This window comes from Lepisma saccharinum, chromosome 4 (assembly GCF_977018435.1).
Source record: "Lepisma saccharinum chromosome 4, izLepSacc3.1, whole genome shotgun sequence".
In the NCBI taxonomy this organism is placed as follows: domain Eukaryota; kingdom Metazoa; phylum Arthropoda; class Insecta; order Zygentoma; family Lepismatidae; genus Lepisma; species Lepisma saccharinum.
Window position 1 is genome coordinate 70,371,028 of NC_139232.1, and position 19,928 is coordinate 70,390,955.

At 37.3% G+C, this 19,928-nt stretch overlaps 1 protein-coding gene across 3 annotated transcripts in view; it reads right to left on the reverse strand.

The window, feature by feature from the left end:
• Positions 1-9,876: 9,876 nt before the first annotated feature.
• The window catches only part of LOC145987191 (uncharacterized), a 45,418-nt gene continuing 35,366 nt past the window's right edge, over positions 9,877-19,928 (reverse strand). For all 3 annotated transcript variants that reach the window (XM_083121706.1, XM_083121707.1, XM_083121708.1), the window contains exons 2-3: positions 14,616-14,854; positions 9,877-10,782 (exon numbers count right to left, since the gene is read on the reverse strand). In XM_083121706.1, coding sequence (XP_082977832.1) covers positions 10,423-10,782; positions 14,616-14,854 — 599 coding nt within the window. In that variant the 3' untranslated portion in view covers positions 9,877-10,422. The remainder of the gene's footprint in view (positions 10,783-14,615; positions 14,855-19,928) is intronic.

The following is a 19,928-nucleotide window of genomic DNA, read 5'->3' on the forward strand; positions in this document are numbered from 1 at the left end:
ATCCTACTTCAAACTATCTGACAGATATCAACTGTCCACCAAATCAACAGATGAACCGGCCCCTTCGATGTTTCTCCGAATTTTCAGAAAATGGCCTTTCCCTCCTTTGCAGGGCAGCTCATTAGCAGGAGGGTTGAGTGCATGTGAGAAGAACCGCTATGTCATTCATTCCCGCGCCGAAAAAGGGACAAGCATTAGAATTCTGTTCTTGGAATTTGAAACGCATGGGGATATCTTTTCTGAATCATAAAATAATTAACGCAGAAAGTTTAAGCCACCTGTAGCTAATTCTTCCGGTTTGTATAGTCTTTTCGGCGCCCATGGTACCAGTACAGGGCCAGATGAAGAGAATGTGCGGGTTTTGGGGGGATCCTGGATCTGGTGTGCAGCAGGGAGGAAAAGTGCATTTTCAATAGGTCTCAGACTTCACTGATGGGGGCGGACCACAAAACCATTAACTGCATCCCCTCCCAATACATCTGTTTGTGTTCAACAAGCAAGAAACAGGGAAGTAGGAAAGAAATACCTTGCTTGGGTTTGTGCTACTGAAATTTGAAGAAGTGTTTCAAACTGCAAGCAAAATTTACTGAAGAATTATTTTGCAATATTTGTCATCAAAGTAAAATTTCCAGCAAATACAGAACAGTTTCCCGGGACCAGTGCCCCCCTAACGACGTCCCTGACTTCAAGGACATTCTTGCGTGCATCATCTTCATTTTATGTATCATTGACATATGCATTATAATTATCTTTCATTTTCACTGTTCATTTCTATAACTCATATGTTACTCTTCTCTTATACATATAAGATTCTCATTTTTAATGAACATTTTTATTTATTTCGCTTCATAATTTCTTTTTCATAGGAACACGTAGCATGTTAATTTACATTAATTGTCTTCTTGCCTTCCTTTCTTTAACGTAGATCATGTCCAGCCTACTTCTCTCAAAACGTTGTTCCACCATTGGCATTACCATCCAGCTTTTTGACAATCATCAGTGAAACTTATTCCTTGGAGATTCATCTTCCCATCAACAGTTCCTATGATTTCACATTCCCTTTTTTTTACGGCGATGACTAATCTTAATCTTATCCTTCTCCGATGTCTTCATGTGAGCTTGTGAATCTTGTATCTGAATAATTTTTTGGCCTCTATTTAACTTCTCAACATATACTTTCCTCTTTGAACAAAATCTGTTTTATCTATATAGATTCTTTGATCAACTATAATTTCTTCTATTTACAGTTTAACGATATTACTATATTTTCATCTGTTTGCCATTCTATCTGGTGGGTTTCGGCGATCTTCTTCCTGCAATCTTCCGGAAACCTTCTTTCGTCGTTAAAGTAATTCCTCGTCAGCTCTATTCCTTCGTTTCTGTCTTCTTCCAATGGTGCATTTTGTCTTTCATCTTCTTCATTCGAGGTATGTCCCTGGTATTGACTCTCATCTCGCTCATTTCTCAATCTTGGGTTTCCTCCTCTGCCATATCGTCTAAAGTTATTACGACCTCTATAGTTTCTCCATGAACTTTGATATCTTCTATCTGTCCTCTCTTCTGCAGACTCATGATACCTCTCATAGTTATTGTAATTTCCTCCTGACTTTCTTCTTTCTCTGTGTCGTTGTGTGTCGTTTATTTCCACATGCTTCACACCAAATTCCTGTCTTCGAAACTTAGGCTCCTGACGACTCTCATCTTCTACAGATGGTCGTTTCACGTCCATGGTAACAAAGTTAGAACCCACCTCATCTTAAGAAAAACCGTGACGTCACGAGCGGTGGTGCTCCACGTGATACCCCTGACTTGCATCAATGGCCCTGCAGCGGAGTTTCCATTGGAGGAGACTGCGTTGAAGAACACATTGGTCCAAACGATCATATTCCTCCTGACAAGCTTTCCAAAGACCCTCAATTGTGCGGGACCGTCTGCTTCCCAAGGCTCGTTTCAACAACGGAAACCCACAAAAATTCATGGAAGAGGCATCGGGGGATGTCTGTAAAGGGGATTGCATGAATGCCCGTTTCACGTGCCATCCGATCCATGTATATCTGCGTGAACTTTGCAGTATGACTGGAAGCCTTGTCCTGGTGGATGACAACACGAGATGTGTCGCTGCCATAGACAAAAGGAATATCATGTCTGTAAAGTGGCTCCAAAATATTCGTCTGGTAATATGCTGCATTTATTTTAGCCTTTTTTTCCACTCTGTGCAGTGGAAGTTTGCCGTTATGGCAGTAACCACCAACAACCATGAACCCGCGTGGAAAACATTCAGCACATTCACGTACCCACTCAGATTGACTTCTTGCATCACGTGGACGATAGTAGATGGCCTTTTTTTACCACATCCCAACAGATACACTCATGCTTCATCCAGAGACACCACATACTTCCAGCGGTCCCCTGCCAGATGGCGTTCGTAGAGCTTCCGACTGTTGTTCTTTCTCTTCTGGACATGTGAGGCACGCAACTTATGAACTTGAGCCTTGTGCTTCCGCACAAGTTGTAAATCTTGGGCTATGATGCGATTCACAGTTGCAGGGAAACATTGCACTACCTGTGCAATCACTCTTTGCGTTGCAGGGTTTTCACATCGCACCAAGGATCTCACTTTCCGCACAACATCGGAGGAACGCATGGGCTTCCGATATGTCCGAGGCCCACTTTGACTGGTTCCAGCAACAGGTACGGTGCAAGCTTAATGGCGATTCAACACTGCATTGATGCCCTTCTTTGACACATGGAATGCTTTCATGTGGCACTGTTTAATTATCTGGCTATAACTATAACCAACGTCGGAAAGGGCACAAATGTACCCCTCCCAAAAGACTGGAATTTTTGGTGCCATATAAACACTCACTCACACACCAACCATCGTCTTTGAAAGTCAACACACAGTACTTTCGTCCTACTGGCTCTGGCTGCTCTGTGCTGTGCCTACGTGCTGCTCCTTGGTGATCGAAATCGTTACCATCAACGTGAAACAACCTTCTGTATATGCTGTCTCTTCCCATAAGGTCTCCTTTCTCTGTCGTTCCTTTCTTTGTCCCACGAGTTCTGGGTTCTACTCAATATGTCTTCAGTCCTCAGGTAATCTATCAAGTCATTTCCTTGTTTTATCTTCGCTCCTGCTATAGCTCTCTGTATTCTTAAAGGCAATGTTTGCACAGCTTGTTTAACCAGTTCTTCTTCGCTGCATCCTTCCTTCAGATTTTTAAAACTCCTTAACGTCTCCCATGTATGTTCTTCTAGGCTGTCTATTTTGGACCAATCTACATATTTCCTCTTTAAAGCTTCTAACTGCCTTTCTTTTGTGTCCTCACTGCAGTAATAATTCAGAAATTTTCTGCTAAATTCTTTGAAATTTCTGAACTTGTGCTGATTTAGTTGATACCATCCCACTGCAGACTGCTCGAAACATGTTTCTATGAGGCTTAGGATCAGGATGTTCTGGAATCCTCATGAGTCGGACGTTTGTAGTGAGTTCCTTCAGGAATTTCTTTGGACACTTCTCTGATATGTTCCCGTTAAACTTCGGTAGGCACTGCAATTCTTGGGGTCTAGGTATTCTAGTTTTATATTTTTCACTCCCTTGGTATTCCTTATCTAATATATCTATGAATCTTTCGTTATTGCTTACAAGTTCACTGCTCTTCCCTTTTCTCTTCTTTCGTTGTTAGAGATCTTTATATTCCTCCTCTTCTTCTGTTGTAGATTCATCGCTAGAACTCTCATCCTTTATCTCTTGAAATGAGTCTCATCTTGGTCACTGTTTTGAAAACTAAGTCTCGCCACCTTTTCTTGAGCCAATAGCTTTCCTAACTTCTCCTCTATTTCTTCCACTTTCTTTTCTATTTTATTTGTTCTGAAAGCTGTATCATTCAATTTTGCCCCGCTTCCGTTCGCCATTTTATCTATTTTCCCTTTTGTTTAGTTTAGCTGCGATTACATTTAGTATGGAGACATTTTCGACAATTTCCTTCTCAAGATGGAGTGTTTTATTGTTGTTTGCTTCCAATTAGTCCTGGACTTCGCAACTCTGTCATGTGTTTTCCTCTCTAAGTCTCAACACTTTCTTTTCAATATTATTATTTATATCGAGATTTTCCTTTTCTAATATCAAACTAGTTTTCCTCATCTTGTTTTCTACTTCATCAATTTTGAAAGTTACCACTTCTATCCGACATTTATTTTCCATGGTTTTCCTTGTCAAACTGATTGTTTTCTTATTGGTTACATCCAATTTTCCATGGACTTCTTCGAGACGTTTACTTTCCTTTACGAGTTTTACCACTTCATCTTCGATCATCAGGTTTGTTTCATTAATTCTCTTCTCCAAAACTCTTTTGTTGTCTTCACAGGCATTTGCTATTCTTATGTACATTTCTTTACTTTCTCTTCTTCCTTCTTCTATCATATCTTTTAGTTTCTTCTTACTTTCTTCGAATTTTCCTTCTAATCTCCTGCTACTTACTTCCATTTGCATTGACATTTTTTGAAACAATTCTATTTTGTTTCGTTTTTCCTTCATTTTCTCTTCCTTTTCCTCTATCTTTCTTACAACTCTTACATGTATAACTTTCTCCTCTATCAATTAACCTTATGTATTTCTCCTTTCTGACTCCTTCATTTATCCAATGTTTCATCTCCTTACATGTACTACACAGGATAATTTCTTCCTTGTTTCCTCCCTCTTCGCAGCAGCTGAACGTTTTCCTTTATTTCTCCAAATTCCTTCATTGTAGCTTCTGCATTCTCAATCTCAACTTTATCTTTATGCTCCATTTTCAATTATTCTTTTTCTTCTCACTGTCTGGTTCCTAATTCTCAAGCCTCAAAGGTTGGTCGCCAATTATTTTATGCTACCTCTATTTGTGCAGGGTGCATTAACCTTAATATTAAACCACGGCTAAAATATCTTCAGGGTACGGTTCTTGTAAGAGAACAAAACCAGACAGTAAGCCTTCCAATGGAGACGTTTAAACGTTTATATTATCTAGACAAGGATACATGGATTTGGTTATTTACATAATGAGCTACGTATTTCTCTGATTCTTATTTACATTCAATTTTCATCTTAATGTATGTTTTACGAATTTATTTCTTCTTTCTAATTCGTATAATCTTCTTTCATCTATATTTCCTTCCAGACTTCCTTCTTTGTGGGAATTCAGTTATGGGCTTCTTTCTGGACTTCCTTCTTTGTGGGAATCTGGATCTGGACTTCCTTCTTGGTGGGACTCTGGATCTCGACTTCCTTCTTTGTGGGAATCTGGATCTGGACTTCCTTCTTTGTGGAAAATCTGGAACTGGACTTCCTTCTGGACTCTTATGCAATCCCTCGAACGTGCATCCTTTATGCCGATCCATTTGGTATTTTTATATGTAGGTTTCCTTTCTTCACTAAGTCCTTTTTTCACAACAACTAGTAACACCTAACTTTTTCTTCATTCGCACCAAGTCTCAGAGGGTTACGAGTTCGAGGGTAAGAGTTGATATCTACACCGTCTATTTCTATTCTCCTCCCTTGAGGCAACGGCTGGAACATGCCAACACTAAAAATAAGTCCAACAAGGTGTATACTTGGTGCTGGATGATTGAAACACACATCCAAGTAGGTGCAATGGCTGGGACGTGCAACCAAAGGTAATATGGTTCGCGACTGGAACATGCCGCCACTGGTATGAATCAAAATTTCCACCAAGGGAAATGGTAAATCAAGCTAACAGATTCGAGATCTGTTAAAAGACACGAATTTGTATCAATGTTTTCACTTCTTTAGTTTTCCAGTATATTTACATATGGGAACCAGTTAATTTATTAAGTATTTACATTAATTTATTGTTTCTATCTCTTTCCTTCATCCTCTTATAATGGATTCTATTGTTGTTCATCTTTCAAAACTACTCTGCACTTATTTACACTGCCATTCACTTGTCTCGTGTTAATCTTCAATCTTACACACCTTGTGCTGCCATCTTTGTTCCACCTCGGCAAACCGTTTACATGAGTTGGTCCCATTGGCTACGTAACAATTTGAGGTCTAATATTTAAAAGTTGGATATTTCCCTCCCCACCCCCTTTCCGATAATACATATTACCCTTTACAATTCCCTTGGAATTCTACAAATTGCTATTTGTACAGCAATGCTAAATTGTTCACGTCAAATTTTCATCATAATAATGCTCCCCCCCCAAATTTAGGTGGACCCCCTGTGAGCACCCATGCCCCTAAGTACTTTCTTTTCTTCATCTAATGGATTAAATATAGTGCATTTTAAGGTGTAAAATTTTTGGATATATTTTAGAAGAAAAAAATATAAAATGTTGACTTTTATATTATTTGAAAGGGAAAAAATCCCCTCCAAGAATCTCGATATCGAAGTCTGCACCATAGTCCCCCTGTGGGCACTCCTGGGTGAAAGGTGGTTGTGTGTATGCGTGCGTGTGTGGCAGAGCGGAAAAATAGAATGGTGCCAAAAACCACCTTGCTAGGGTGAAAATTTTATGTATGAGTCGTCCTCCCCCCCTTCATTTTGCACCTGGCAATTACACCTATGGGTCTCACTTCTCCCTATAATTTATATACCTCTTCGGTACACAAGTCAGGTAGTGGTAAAAATCGAGAGGCAATGCATGATGCAAGTTGTTTTTCAGGATAGGCTGTAAGTTTGAGAAATAACAGTGCTCATTTCATTGTGGCATGTAAAATTACCCTGCAATCTAAACTTGGACCTGATTACAAATTCGAGAGTATACTCCTTAATCCATTGAACTGATAGTTGCTGAGCATATATAACTTTATATTCACTGACACATAAGTTGATAATTATATTATCCCCTTGTAAGATGAAAATCCAGCAAATACGAACTTGTCTACAGATTTTCCTTCTACATTTCCAGAGACCTTAAATGCTGGTTTGTGGCAAAAGTACACATTTTTTACATACATATTTCATTAACTACATCGCAATAATCATAAAGATCTTGGATTCTCACAGAAATATTATACAAAAGAAGAATATAATATCCAACGTTCACATTGATTGAGTTAGTTGGTGTTTTAAGTCCACTTTATGTACATTAAGGATAATCGAGACTGGACCTACAGTTTTAAAGTAGGATCCGAACCACTATGTGCCTCCACCGGGTATTCAATCTGGAACCCCTTGATTACAAGGCAACGATGCTACCACTCCATCATCGGGGAGGCCCGCTATTCACATTGAGTACAAAGATACAAAATTATCCACAATATATATTTGTGAAATTGTCTGTTAAAATTGAACGAAGTCATGACTTGGCTTGATACACAGAACTATGGTTCCTCCTGAATCTAACCAGTTTCTATCACTATTAATTGTACTCAGCACAACTCCTTTACATTTTATAGGGGGTGTTAAAGGGCTACTGAATAACCCTGTATTTCACCAAAACATAGGACTAATCCTTTGACGTCATCGGCTTTTTAAGCATCACATATTGAAGCCCGTAAGACCCCAATGGTGTAATGGTAACGCTCTCTCTTGTAATCAAGGGGTTCCAGATTTAATACCTGGTGGAGGTACATAGTGGCTTGGATCTCACTTCAAACTGTAGGTCCAGTCTCAATAAGTGAAGACTAAAAGTGGTAAACGTTTAAGTGCCAAAAGCAAAAGTGTTGGGAAATCGCACCATTCAGCACATCAGCCCATAAGAACGTTCACACTAGTGCCTCTTTAGAAACCCTTTGAACTACTTAGAGGGCTACCAGCCACGCTTCACGTTTACCACATTATAAAGCATGGCACATTTCACAGTTCAACGTGGAAAACGGTGTTTGAATTATTGTGGGACTTACAGCGTTTACCAATTTTAGTCTTCATGTGTGCATAAAGTGGACTTTAAACTCTAACTCGGATACAAGATTCGAGACCAGGATCTCTGGTTTTGGAGCAGCAGTCTACTAATCCCTGGATAATGGAGTTCTGACATTCATACCACATTTTCACAGGCAACATTTGAATTTGTGTAATTTCCACTCCAATATTTAAGCTTTCTATTATTTATCACGTGCAATGCAATTACCAATACACATTCTCTTTCAGATGTGGCTCATCCATATCTTTGACAGCCTCCCACTCACAGTAGAAAGTTTGGCACTGCCACTGGATCTGGTGATGATGGATCAGCACCCTGTTTCTTCCACCATGAAACTCCTTCGAGAAAATTACTATAGGACTTAAATAAATACAGGCATTTATTTTGAGAATCCGTGCTCGAAGTGAGGGTAAAATCCAGGGGTGGTATTCCTCTAGCTTGCAATATTTTTTTTGCAAAACATCCACCCAGCTAGTCCCAAGGCTCAACCAAAAATTCCCTCAGCTAGTCGTCGTTTTCACATTCAGAAGACACAATGGCGCTTATGGAGAAACCGCACAGTGTTGCCAATACAGCGCTAGCTCATGTCGCCGGGAAATGATGACCTTCCTTCACAACGAAGGTGTTACATATTTTGTATATATAATGATAATTATATGTAAATATTAATATTATACTGTGAACGTTACAGTTACCCTTTTTACCATGATCCTTGCGATCACTACACACGCGAGCGTAATGCACGAATATGACACTTCAGAAATCACTTAAAAAAGTAAAAATCACTGAGCGCTCACACAACTGAAAACACTTTTTCGAGAGAGGAAAAAAGTCTAAACAGACCAAAGCAGATCTCTCACTCAAGTAAGGGGAACCTGGCACATGGGTTAGATTCAAGTTGCAACCCAAACAAACAAATGAGTTATGGCCCACGTGAACTGATAAGACGTGAATGACTCAAGCAAGGCATGTCATATTTCTATCTTGAAGCCCCATATTTTGTCACGTGTTGGAAAGCCTTTCAAAGGTTAATATGGTGTCTATGAATTTATGTGTACGTTGGAAACTGAAAGGTGATCTTCATTTCAGTATTAATGTCGACAGTAATGTAAACAAAAACAACGTGTATTTGCGACAGCACTAATGTTGCTCACAACAGCAGCATTGGAAATAATTGTCAATTATTAAATTTAAGTAATTTCAATTCTATTATAACAAACTGCATGAAGTTAATATTTTTACTGAATGGAAATAAAATAACAACTCGAAAACTTGGTGGTGATTAGCCGGAATGCTGCGGTGAGCCAGCTCAAGATGGCCAGACAACGTCTCCTTACTTCGCACGTGGTTCGGGTTAAAAAGAAACTCCAAATGCATGGAAGTAATATTTCTGGGAACCTTTGAGTGGTTATAAAAAATAATTTCATTATTTTCTCCACAACTTTGTCGCTCGAAGTTTTTACTTGGAATTACAGAACAAAGAATGGCCAGCGACGACATTTTCTACTGCAAGAATATAAAAAATCTCCACATACTTTATTTGAATATTTTTTAATGCGATTATGCTTTAAAGTATTGATAAATTCTGAGTACCACCGTCACCTATAACAATTAAAAAACAGTGTCAATTTTTTTAATAATGAATGCTTCAATTTTACGGCATGTTTCAACGTTAGGAATGAAAACAATGTAAAAATTGTGTTTTCACAGAAAATTTGCGTTTTTCATTTATCTAAAATTATGTAAGCAAGTTACCAGTTTTTTGTGTTCACCATCGAATTCTCTACAAAATTTCCTGCAAAACTGCAGGTATAAATTTTACTTAAGCTAAATTTGTAAATCCAGAAATTTCACAACAGCGCGCTCGTATTTCCCATAAGAAAAGCATTGCCCATAAGAGCACATTGTGTCTTCTAAACGTGAAAACGACTCTAGCAATTTCAACTTCAAGCGCTGAAGAGGACATGAGACATACTGTATGAAACGAATTTAAAAACAAGAACAAATGAATACATATTATGACAATTTAATGAATAAATATATATTTTTAACACACTTTTTATGGTTCTAGTAAAAAAACACAACTAGAGATTGACATAGGATAATTTACAATGCAACAGAGGTATTCGATACATTGATGAGGAAAACTGCAGGAATATCACATAGCACTAGTATAAAACACTAATGCAATACAGATTCTCATGATGTATGCACAGGCATCTTATAAATAAGACACGATTAGTTTGAATTTTCATTAACATGGAAATTATACTTTATGAAGAATATATAAATATACATATACGATTAAGGAACACATGTCTATTACTATATCGAGAGTTACCGACATGTTTCCTTAGTTTAAAGAAAATCTTCTTCATAAAGTATGTACATTTTCTTTTTAATAAAAAAATATGTTGTCCATTTTAAAATGCTGTTACTTCATGAATTAACAAAAATCTTCAGATATATATCAAATGTGAGAGTTGTAACTAGTGACATTATACAATGCACACCCAAAAGAGAGCAGATTTATACATTGTTCTTTTCTCATGCACCTCAGTTATTTATTATTGCATTATCTTGAAGTTCATATTCCATAATCTTTTGCATTATTTCATGCCTCAGTTTCATTCTCAAAACTTTGCTTTTAATATTGTCCATGGATTCTGCCACAAAATTTGCAAATGCTACATTTTTCTCATTGTTTGTCAGCTTCTCAGCAGTCACTCCCAATGCCATCCCACAATCGTTTTGTGTAGATCGGAAATATGGAGGCTTCTCTTTCTTCTTTTTCTTCTGCTTTGTTGGCAAAACGTGTTGGACTGAACTTGCATTTAGCTTTATTTGGCACTCAGCTGGGAGATCTGGAAGGATAGTCTCCTCCTCATCATTGTACAGGACTGTGTATGATGGGACCTGAAAGTATTCAAAAACGAAACGTAGCATAGATGACAATAGTATCATCAAAGTTCTGTTGTCATTGACAAGATACATTTTTTTTTCAGAAAATGTCAAATCTACTTTTTTTTTTAGTTTTGGAAATGATTGCTATTTTGAAATTCTGTAAATTAATAATGAGTTGTCCGATCGTTATGAAATTTTAGTAGGTTGCAGGCAAAAAGGTTTTAAACCCAATTATTAATTTTCAGGTTCTCAAAAAACTGTTATTTTCAATTTTGCCAAACAACTTTTCTTGGTATTGGGTAGTCCTACAAATACATTATTGGTCTTGTTTTGAAGCTCTTTGCATGTTTTAAAATGCAATATCATTGTCAATTCACATTGCGAAACTGATTTTATACAGATTTTTATTCAGCAGAGTAAATCTGTACGCAGAACGTGGCAACACCAGTAATTTATGCAGTTCAACGAACATCGCTGTGTGCCGTGTTTAAAACCGTTCTGCCTGCAACCTACTAAAATGTCATAACAATTGGACAACCCGTTATTGATTTACAGAATTTCAAATATAACTATCATTTCAAAAAAAAAAGAAGAAAAAACTACCCTTTTTATTCTCACGACGGTAAGTAATAGAAGGCATACTCGAAAAACAAAATTGCTAGCATAGATTAGCGCTGAATTAAATGAGCTAAATTATGATGTAACTCGTTTTTATGTAGGTCTACTGGTTAATTTTTAATGGGAATCCAAACTCGAGTAATTATAATTTTTAATCTGATAGTAGGCACACTATCTATCCTACTGTCGATGTGACAGATCACTAAAATAGACTATCTGTGATTTTTTGTACATATTGGGGGTGCGGAGAGAACATTTGTGTCATCAATAACAATTGTTTTGAAAGCGAACGGGGCTAAGCAGGTCAAATTCAAATTGGATACAGTTACATGGGTCACTGATTTCAAGTATAGGTCAAACGAGATGTGAAGATGCATGCATACCTTAGTGGATGCCCAAATAAGGTGACGACTCAAGAATTACAAGAAACAAAAATATGAATAGCAGACTACTAAAATAAAATTTCAAGCAGGGTGCCATAATAGTTATTTTGAACAGCAAAGTGGTAAAAATGCCCTCGAGAAATGTTGGTTTAAGTGCATCGAACTAAAAAGAGACTATACTGAAAAATAAATACATTTCAACTTGTTAAGTTGCCGTTTACCTTTTTATTTGAGATACTAATAAATCGCTCCTCGTAGTTTTGTTCATTTTGTAAGAATGGCTAGTTTGCTTGTTTCAATCCATACATATCAGCTAATCTTTCATATATATTTCAAATTGCAACAATGATATATAACAGACGGCAATTATCGCTGTTCGCCATTTATCATTGCTGCAATTTGCAAACAGAAAAATAAGCAAAGGATTATCTTTACTTCATGCAAGCACAGGCCATTACCAAAAATTAATGAAAAATTTCATCTTTCTAAGTAAGCAACTTATGAAGAAAATAAAAAAATTATGAGGACAATCCCAGACACAGAAAAGTGTTAAAGTGAGTTAGTTATTCATCACACATTTAAAGAGAAAAAAACTGTAATGTCTTAATTATGACGGAAGTAAATATGTTGGAAGCATCGGTATTGACCAATGAGGGTTCATGGTTATATAACCACTCTTACAATGCATTCCTGGGCACATTATTGTACTGAAGGAACAATCATTTTATATTCACAAAGAATTTTCCATGGACAATTGAGGCAATCACTGCACCTTCTAACTTTTCTCCCATTATTTAGTTTCTGTCATAGTATTTGTGTATTTACTTCCAGAGTGTTGACTGCTCTACTCGGAAACCCAAAGTCTCAATCAAGTCCATTAGCGATATAAGCAAATATGCCTCTGAAGCCCTAATAAATTGTCAATGTGTGGACACTAATCCATAACAGGGACTTCTGTCAAGAAAATCTTTGCATCAAAACTGGACGTTTTCTTAAGAAGTAGCTTGTCTAACACAAGAACATTTTGCTGAGTTGCAAAGCATATTCTTAGAACATTTCCAAAGAAAAAAATTATAAAATACGCCATTATTTTTTAGAGTGCAGGAGGAAATGTCCATAACTTTATACCGCACAACACTGCCAATTAAGAAAGCAGCCTCCATGCTCCAGTGGGATACATAACATTCTGCTGTGCCAGTGGTCCCACGCTCAAACCTTGGCCAAGGCATGAATACCACTGTGTTTGTCCATCATTCATACTTATTCTTGTGATTAACCCAAGAGCTAGAAATGCGACATTGTAAAATAATCAAAGCAGGAACTACTTCGTGGCATTCCAGATATTCTTCAGGCAATAGACCGCTCCATTAGAACTATAAACAGAACAGGCACTGCTACAGGTATGCTATGACTTCTACATCACTGGCAACAGGTTGTACACAATCCTCGTGACTACATTGAAGGGCTGTAAAAGTCTCGCAGTGACATCCCTTTTGTATCATTTGTAAATAAATAGTTGCCACTATCAAATCTCCAAATCACGTACATACGAAAGTTAAGTTACATATAGTTTTTATACAAACTTTCTTGGTCTTAACTAGTTATGTAATGTATACCATTACATATCTATTTCATAAGCCACCTTTCTTATTTCTTGTAATAATGATAACAACAATAATAATATGGCCATTGCCATTAATAATATAATTTATAATTCGATACTCACGAGGATGCACAGTGTGATACCACTTTAAATTGTAGCTTCAGTTCCACTTAGTCTATGTGATCATAGTGGACGTAAAACGATTTTTTTAAATTTATCGCTGTCGTAAAGAATCCAAATACGTGAGTTGGAGATTTAATAGTGGCAACACTGCTGTATATATGCAATGAACCGGAACTGGTATTTCATGCTTACACCACATGTTAGTTTCATACCTAACCTATTTCCTAGTAAATGGAAACTTCCTTCCAACGCTAGGCGCATGCGCAGTGATGAGGGATAGAGTATCATTGCATTTGATGGTTTTAAGTTGTCTAGTTTGAACCCCACTAATGTGAAAGTCATGGTGATTCTCATGTATGACTGTGATGGTGTTATCTTAACACATACGGTATCTCAAGGACAGACGGTCAAAGTGCAATATTACGGTTCATTTTTGGAACATAACCTGGGACATGCGTTGCAAAAGAAGAAGCGACACTTTCTTCTGAATCCTTCCATCGTTTTGCATGACAACACTCGGGCACATGTAGTGCAGCCTGTGGATGATTTGTCAGGCAGGAGCTCTACCATTCCCCACACTTAAACCCCATGACTTTGATTTGGTCCCTAAGATGGAGGAACTACTTCGTGGCATTCCAGATATTCTTCAGGCAATAGACCGCTCCATTCGAACTATAAACAGAATAGGCACTGCTACAGGTATGCTATGACTTCTACATCGCTGGCAACAGGTTGTACACAATCCTCGTGACTACATCGAAGGGCTGTAAAAGTCTCGCAGTGACATCTCTTTTGTATCATTTGTAAATAAATAGTTGCCACTATCAAATCTCCAACTCACGTACATACGAAAGTTAAGTTACATATAGTTTTTATACAAACTTTCTTGGTCTTAACTAGTTATGTAATGTATGCCATTACATATCTATTTCATAAGCCATATTCCTTATTTCTTGTAATAATGATAACAACAATAATAATATGGCCATTGCCATTAATAATATAATTTATAATTATTATATTGGAACACTTGGTTTCTATATACGGACCAATCCTAAATTATACAGACCAATCCTAAATTATATACCTACATATGTGTCTGCAATACGAATACTTACTACATCCTCCTCGCTGGCACAACCTTCCCTTGATTCCTCAATTTCTTCACATGAAATGAAGTAATCTGATGACTTTCGACTAGAAATATGTCCTTTCAAGAAGAGTAACTTGTTGAAACACCAAAGGGAAGGCATGAATCCATTCTTCGAACCTTCCATCTCTTCTACTTTTTTCAACTTTTGATATTCTGAGGCAAACTGTGACCTAATGTTGCTAATTTTCATCTTGCAATCTGAAACTAAAGTTAAAGGTAATGTATGCATTATCGAGTATTATTCATTAACTTAATTTATGCACAGAGAAGCTAATTGGCATAATGGCATGCTCAGAAATTTAATAACAGGAGTTGTACAGTATTTTATCATAGATAGATATGATACACACATACTTGCAGACCATATTTTCCTCCATAAAATAACCAATGGGAACATACGAAGTGATCGCCTTCTTCAAGAAATTCACTTTCGAGTAGCGTCCCGCACCACAAGGAGCACACAACTTTTCACATATCAGAAACAAAGATTAAGCCTAATACAGCGTTCTCTCTTCCACAGACTACCCGGCCAATACAACACTCTACCAAACCAAGTTGATATTTTTGAAAATCAGTTAAGTTTTAAAAAGCTACTGTGTAACAACATGTAATCCACTTTATATCATATGTATGTATGCACAAACGTGAAGTATGAAGGAAAAAATTATGTATTTTAGTTTATGTTATTATTATTTGATATTCAATTGTTTGTAAAGTGGTTATTGATAAAATTTGGAGTTCAGCCATCTTAGAAATGGTTATTGTAAGTTTAGTATTAAATTGTTATTTTGTATCCTCGTTTTTATCTTTATAATGTGAAGTACCTATGTGTGCGAATCAATTAACCTCTGTGTGTGAATACATGACAGAGATCTATACATGGCAACGAGAATTTAGTTAGAAATCGAGGATAAGTATGTTTCACTTCTAAGCTTTGTGTTATAGTGTAATGTATAATGGCTTTAGTAGCTGGTTTTGATAAATATGATCCCCAAGATGGATTGATAGTAGTGTATTTGGAGCGCTTTGATAATTATTGTCAAACACAAGCTATTCCAGAGGACAAGAAAGTTCCTAGATTAATATCTGTCATTGGAAACAAGCCATATGAAGTTCTGCGTGAATTATTAGCACCTACATTGCCTCATGATAAATCCTATCAGGAAATTGCACAAAGATTAATATCTTATTATAGTCCATCAAGCAACTATATTGTGCAAAGGTTAAAGCTTAGAAAATGTGTACAAGAAGAAGACGAACAAATAGAAGATTTTGTAAGGAGATTAAGAAAGATCGGAGAGCAGTGTGGTTATAGTGAGTTTCTTTCCATTGCTTTATTTGATTCACTAATTAGCGGAATCAGATCTAACACTATTCGTAAGAAACTCATTGCTGACAATGTAATGGAATTTCACAAAGCTTTTGAGGTAGCTAAGCAGATGGAAAAATTAGAAGCAGATATGAAGGAGTATTAAGTCCAGTCCAATGTAAATTCTGTGAACACTACCCGCGCAAAGGTAAATAAGTGCAAGGGCGATACGCGTTTGAACTCCGGTGCCAATTCTAATCCAAAACAGGATAGCTGGAAATTCCAAAATACTGTGTCAAGTGGATCCAATCTTATGTTCAGACAAAATCAATCGGATAATGAGGGAAGTATAAATGAACGGGAAAGAAAGCAACAATATTTCAAGCATTGCAGATACTGTAAGAAATTCGGTCACGGTGTTTCCCAGTGTTTCAAGTTACAGCGCAATAAGGAAACTAATAGTACTAAACCTTACAGCAAGTACAAGGCTAACGCTGTACAGGCTGTTGAACCTGTTTCTTCGGATGATATGGACAGTGAGGTGTTAGATGTAAATGAATTAAGGGTTGGAATGATTACTATGGAAGTAAATGGAGAAAGTAAATTTATGCAAGAAAGATCGATTGAGTATAGTTCGTCCCACTGTAATGAAAGTTCAGTTTCGTCGCAACCATATCTTATATCTGACCATTCTTCATTGCCTATGAAAATAGCTCATTGTGATAAAGCTACCAGTAAGTTTGTTTCTTCGTCTGAATATGTAATTGCTCTCAATATTAATGATTCTATGTTGAACTTTGAAATAGATACAGGTTCAAAAGTTTCGATTGCAAGTAAAACATTTTGTGACAGTCAACTGCATGGTTTGCAATATCTGGAAGCTGACTGTGTTTTACGATGTGCTAGCAGTATGACTTTGCCGTTAGTAGGAAAGGTTGCTGTAAGAGTTCGTTATGAACATGTAGATAAAATACTACTTATATGTAGTCGCATGTGATTTAAAATATCCACTCATGGGAAGACAATGGATTAAGCATTTATTGCCTGATTGTCACATTAATCTATCTCAACTTAGGCCATCGTTGGAAGTGTATCAAGACAAGACTCGTATTTCGTCTATGTTAACATCTGACAAGTTGAAATTTGTTCAAGGGCAAACTTTGGTTAAGTCGAAGGATACGACTAATGCTTCATCTGTGTTAACAGCTGACAAGTTGAAAATTGTGCATGGGCAAACCTTGATTAAATCACAGTTGGTTAAGTGTGAAAATCTGATTGCATCTTGTGATGTGCAAGGATTAATAAAATTTATTAGGCACGAATATAAAGAGTTATTCGATAATGATTTGTCGCAGCCAATTAAACATTTTACAGCCACGATTCCAATGAAACAATGCATTACACCAATTTTTAAGAAATTTTATAATGTTCCGTATGGTTTACGTGAGAAAGTTAAGTCTGAATTGGACAAATTGATTGAGCAATACATTCTAGTAAAGATTGACTCAAGTGATTGGGCAAGTCCTATGGTCGTTGTGTGTAAGAATGATGGTAATTTGAGGCTTTGCTGCGATTTCAAGAACACTGTGAATAAATATGTTGAAAACGTAACTTATCCATTGCCCAGGATAGACTAAGTGTTTCCAAAAGTTAATGGATGTGATGTATTTGTTACCTTGGATCTCAGAAGTGCTTACCTTCAAATAAAACTTGATGATCAAATCAAACAGTTACTATAGCTCTTTTCAGTTGTTACGGTGTGCACTCTAGAAGCTGGCAGGGGAAGTGGAGAGCGGGGAAACGACCTATCCAGCGCAATGAGACAGGCCGGTTAGAGAGAGACTGCAGCGTTGCCAGAGTAGCGGGAAAGAGGAGTTGAAATCGAAAGAACCATGAAATACAGATGTCCCATTGTTCGCGTATGGCCTGAGAATGTGTATTATCCCCATCTTGTGGTCAGTAGATTACCGATAAGTGTATGATATCAAGTGTATACATTCTAGGAATTCTTTCCAACTGTACCTGGTAGGAACATCATTGTCCATTAAAATCACTGCATCTTTGATGTTCCTTTTGTCAAGCGTATCTAAAAACTGCAAAAACCACTGAAAACTAATTTACATTTCTGTACAAAACCAGTGAGACTGGAACCTACGTCACAAACAATAATGTGCCCACTTTTACCCACGGGCCCTTTTAAATCCACTGTACCCTCTTTATTTTGCCAGATTTTCATTGGAGCGTAATTCTGATGTATGTACGTTTCATCTACTGTAAATAAAATACCTATATAGGGCAAAGGTTCCTTATTTTTTAGAACATGCCTTTTTCGCAAAAACGTTACTCTGGCTGTAACTATATCGGCTTTCTCCATCAGAAATAGTCTACTGTCATTGCTCTTTTTGTACTTGAACTCCATAGACTTCAGTATCCTCCACAACGACGAAACTCCCCACTGAAAGCTTATTTGTGTATGCAAATCAACGAAAACTTGTTCAGTGTTTGATATTCACCCTTTACATAACACCCGAGGATAATTCTTCTTATTATATCTTTATCGCAACCGTCGATTGCCTTTGTGATACTGTTTCTTTTGATTTTGCGCGGTGATTCAAATGACTTGGAACCCGACGCCTCAAGACTGTCTTTGCCTTCCCTAACAATACGCTGCAGGCTGCACAGTTCGCTTAGTCACTCCACAATCTTCCAAAACTCTCTGTTGCACTTTGTGCACACTTACCAAGGGACCACTGTTTTCTGCTTCCTTTTGAAAATATTCATGAACCCTAATGATTATTTTCCTGCCTTGGTTACAAACTACCTCCTTCCTGTTCGCCATCGTACGATACTTACTGCGTTGATAAACACAAAGCTCCCAATGGAACAACGAGAGTACAAATAAACGTCACATCACTTGCCACATACACGTTATCGAAGAAACAATGCAGTTAGGCAATACACGACGGGACAACAATTACTCCCATGCATGTTATTCCTACATTCAGCTCATAACAAACAGGAATCAACACTGGGGCAAAACGCCATCAGCAACGCGGTGAATTGGCAACACAGCAACGTGCAGAACGAGGTTAGCGCTGCAGCTTCCTCCTGCGGCTGCGTAACTCTCTGCTCCACCGCTAGGTGGTCTGTTCTCTGGTTGGTCAACGGCATGTTCCCTGCTCCCCACTTCCCCTGCCAGCTTCTAGAGCACACGCCGTAAGAACTGAAAACAGCTATAGTAATGAATACCCATGGGGATTGATACAACATACTAGATTGCCATTTGGTGTACGGATCGCATCACAAATATTTCAAAGAACTATTGAAGGCATACTACAGGGATTAAATTTTGTCATTTCATACCAAGATGACTTACTTATTGTTAGCAAGGGTTTAGAACAAGCAGTATCCAGAACACTTGAAGTTTTAAACCGTTTGAATGAGTATAATGTTAAGGTTAATTGGAGCAAGTGTTCATTCTTCAAAAACAAAATTGATTATTTAGGATATACTTTAAGTAAAGAAGGAATACATCCTTCTGAAAAGAAGCTGCATGCATTGACACAATGTCCAAAGCCTTGCAACACCAAACAATTAAAGGCTTCCCTTGGAGGTATTAATTTTTACAGAAGATGTGTGCCTAGTCTGTCCGTTATCTTGTCGGATCTTTACAATTTATTGAAGAAAAATGTGCGATGGCAATGGACAAATGATTGTCAGTGGCAATTTGAGGTAGCTAAACTGGCTTTACAAAATGTCAAGGTCCTTGTTCCATACGACCAGAGTAAAGAAGTTATTATACAGTGTGACGCATCTCAAAATGGATTAGGTTCGCAATTATGTCATAAAATACAAGGGGAATTGCGTACGATTGAATGTATTTCATGTACGTTAAATAAGCACAAGGTTAACTATCCTATGCATGAAAAAGAAGCTTTATGTATCATATATGCAGTGAGGAAATTCCAA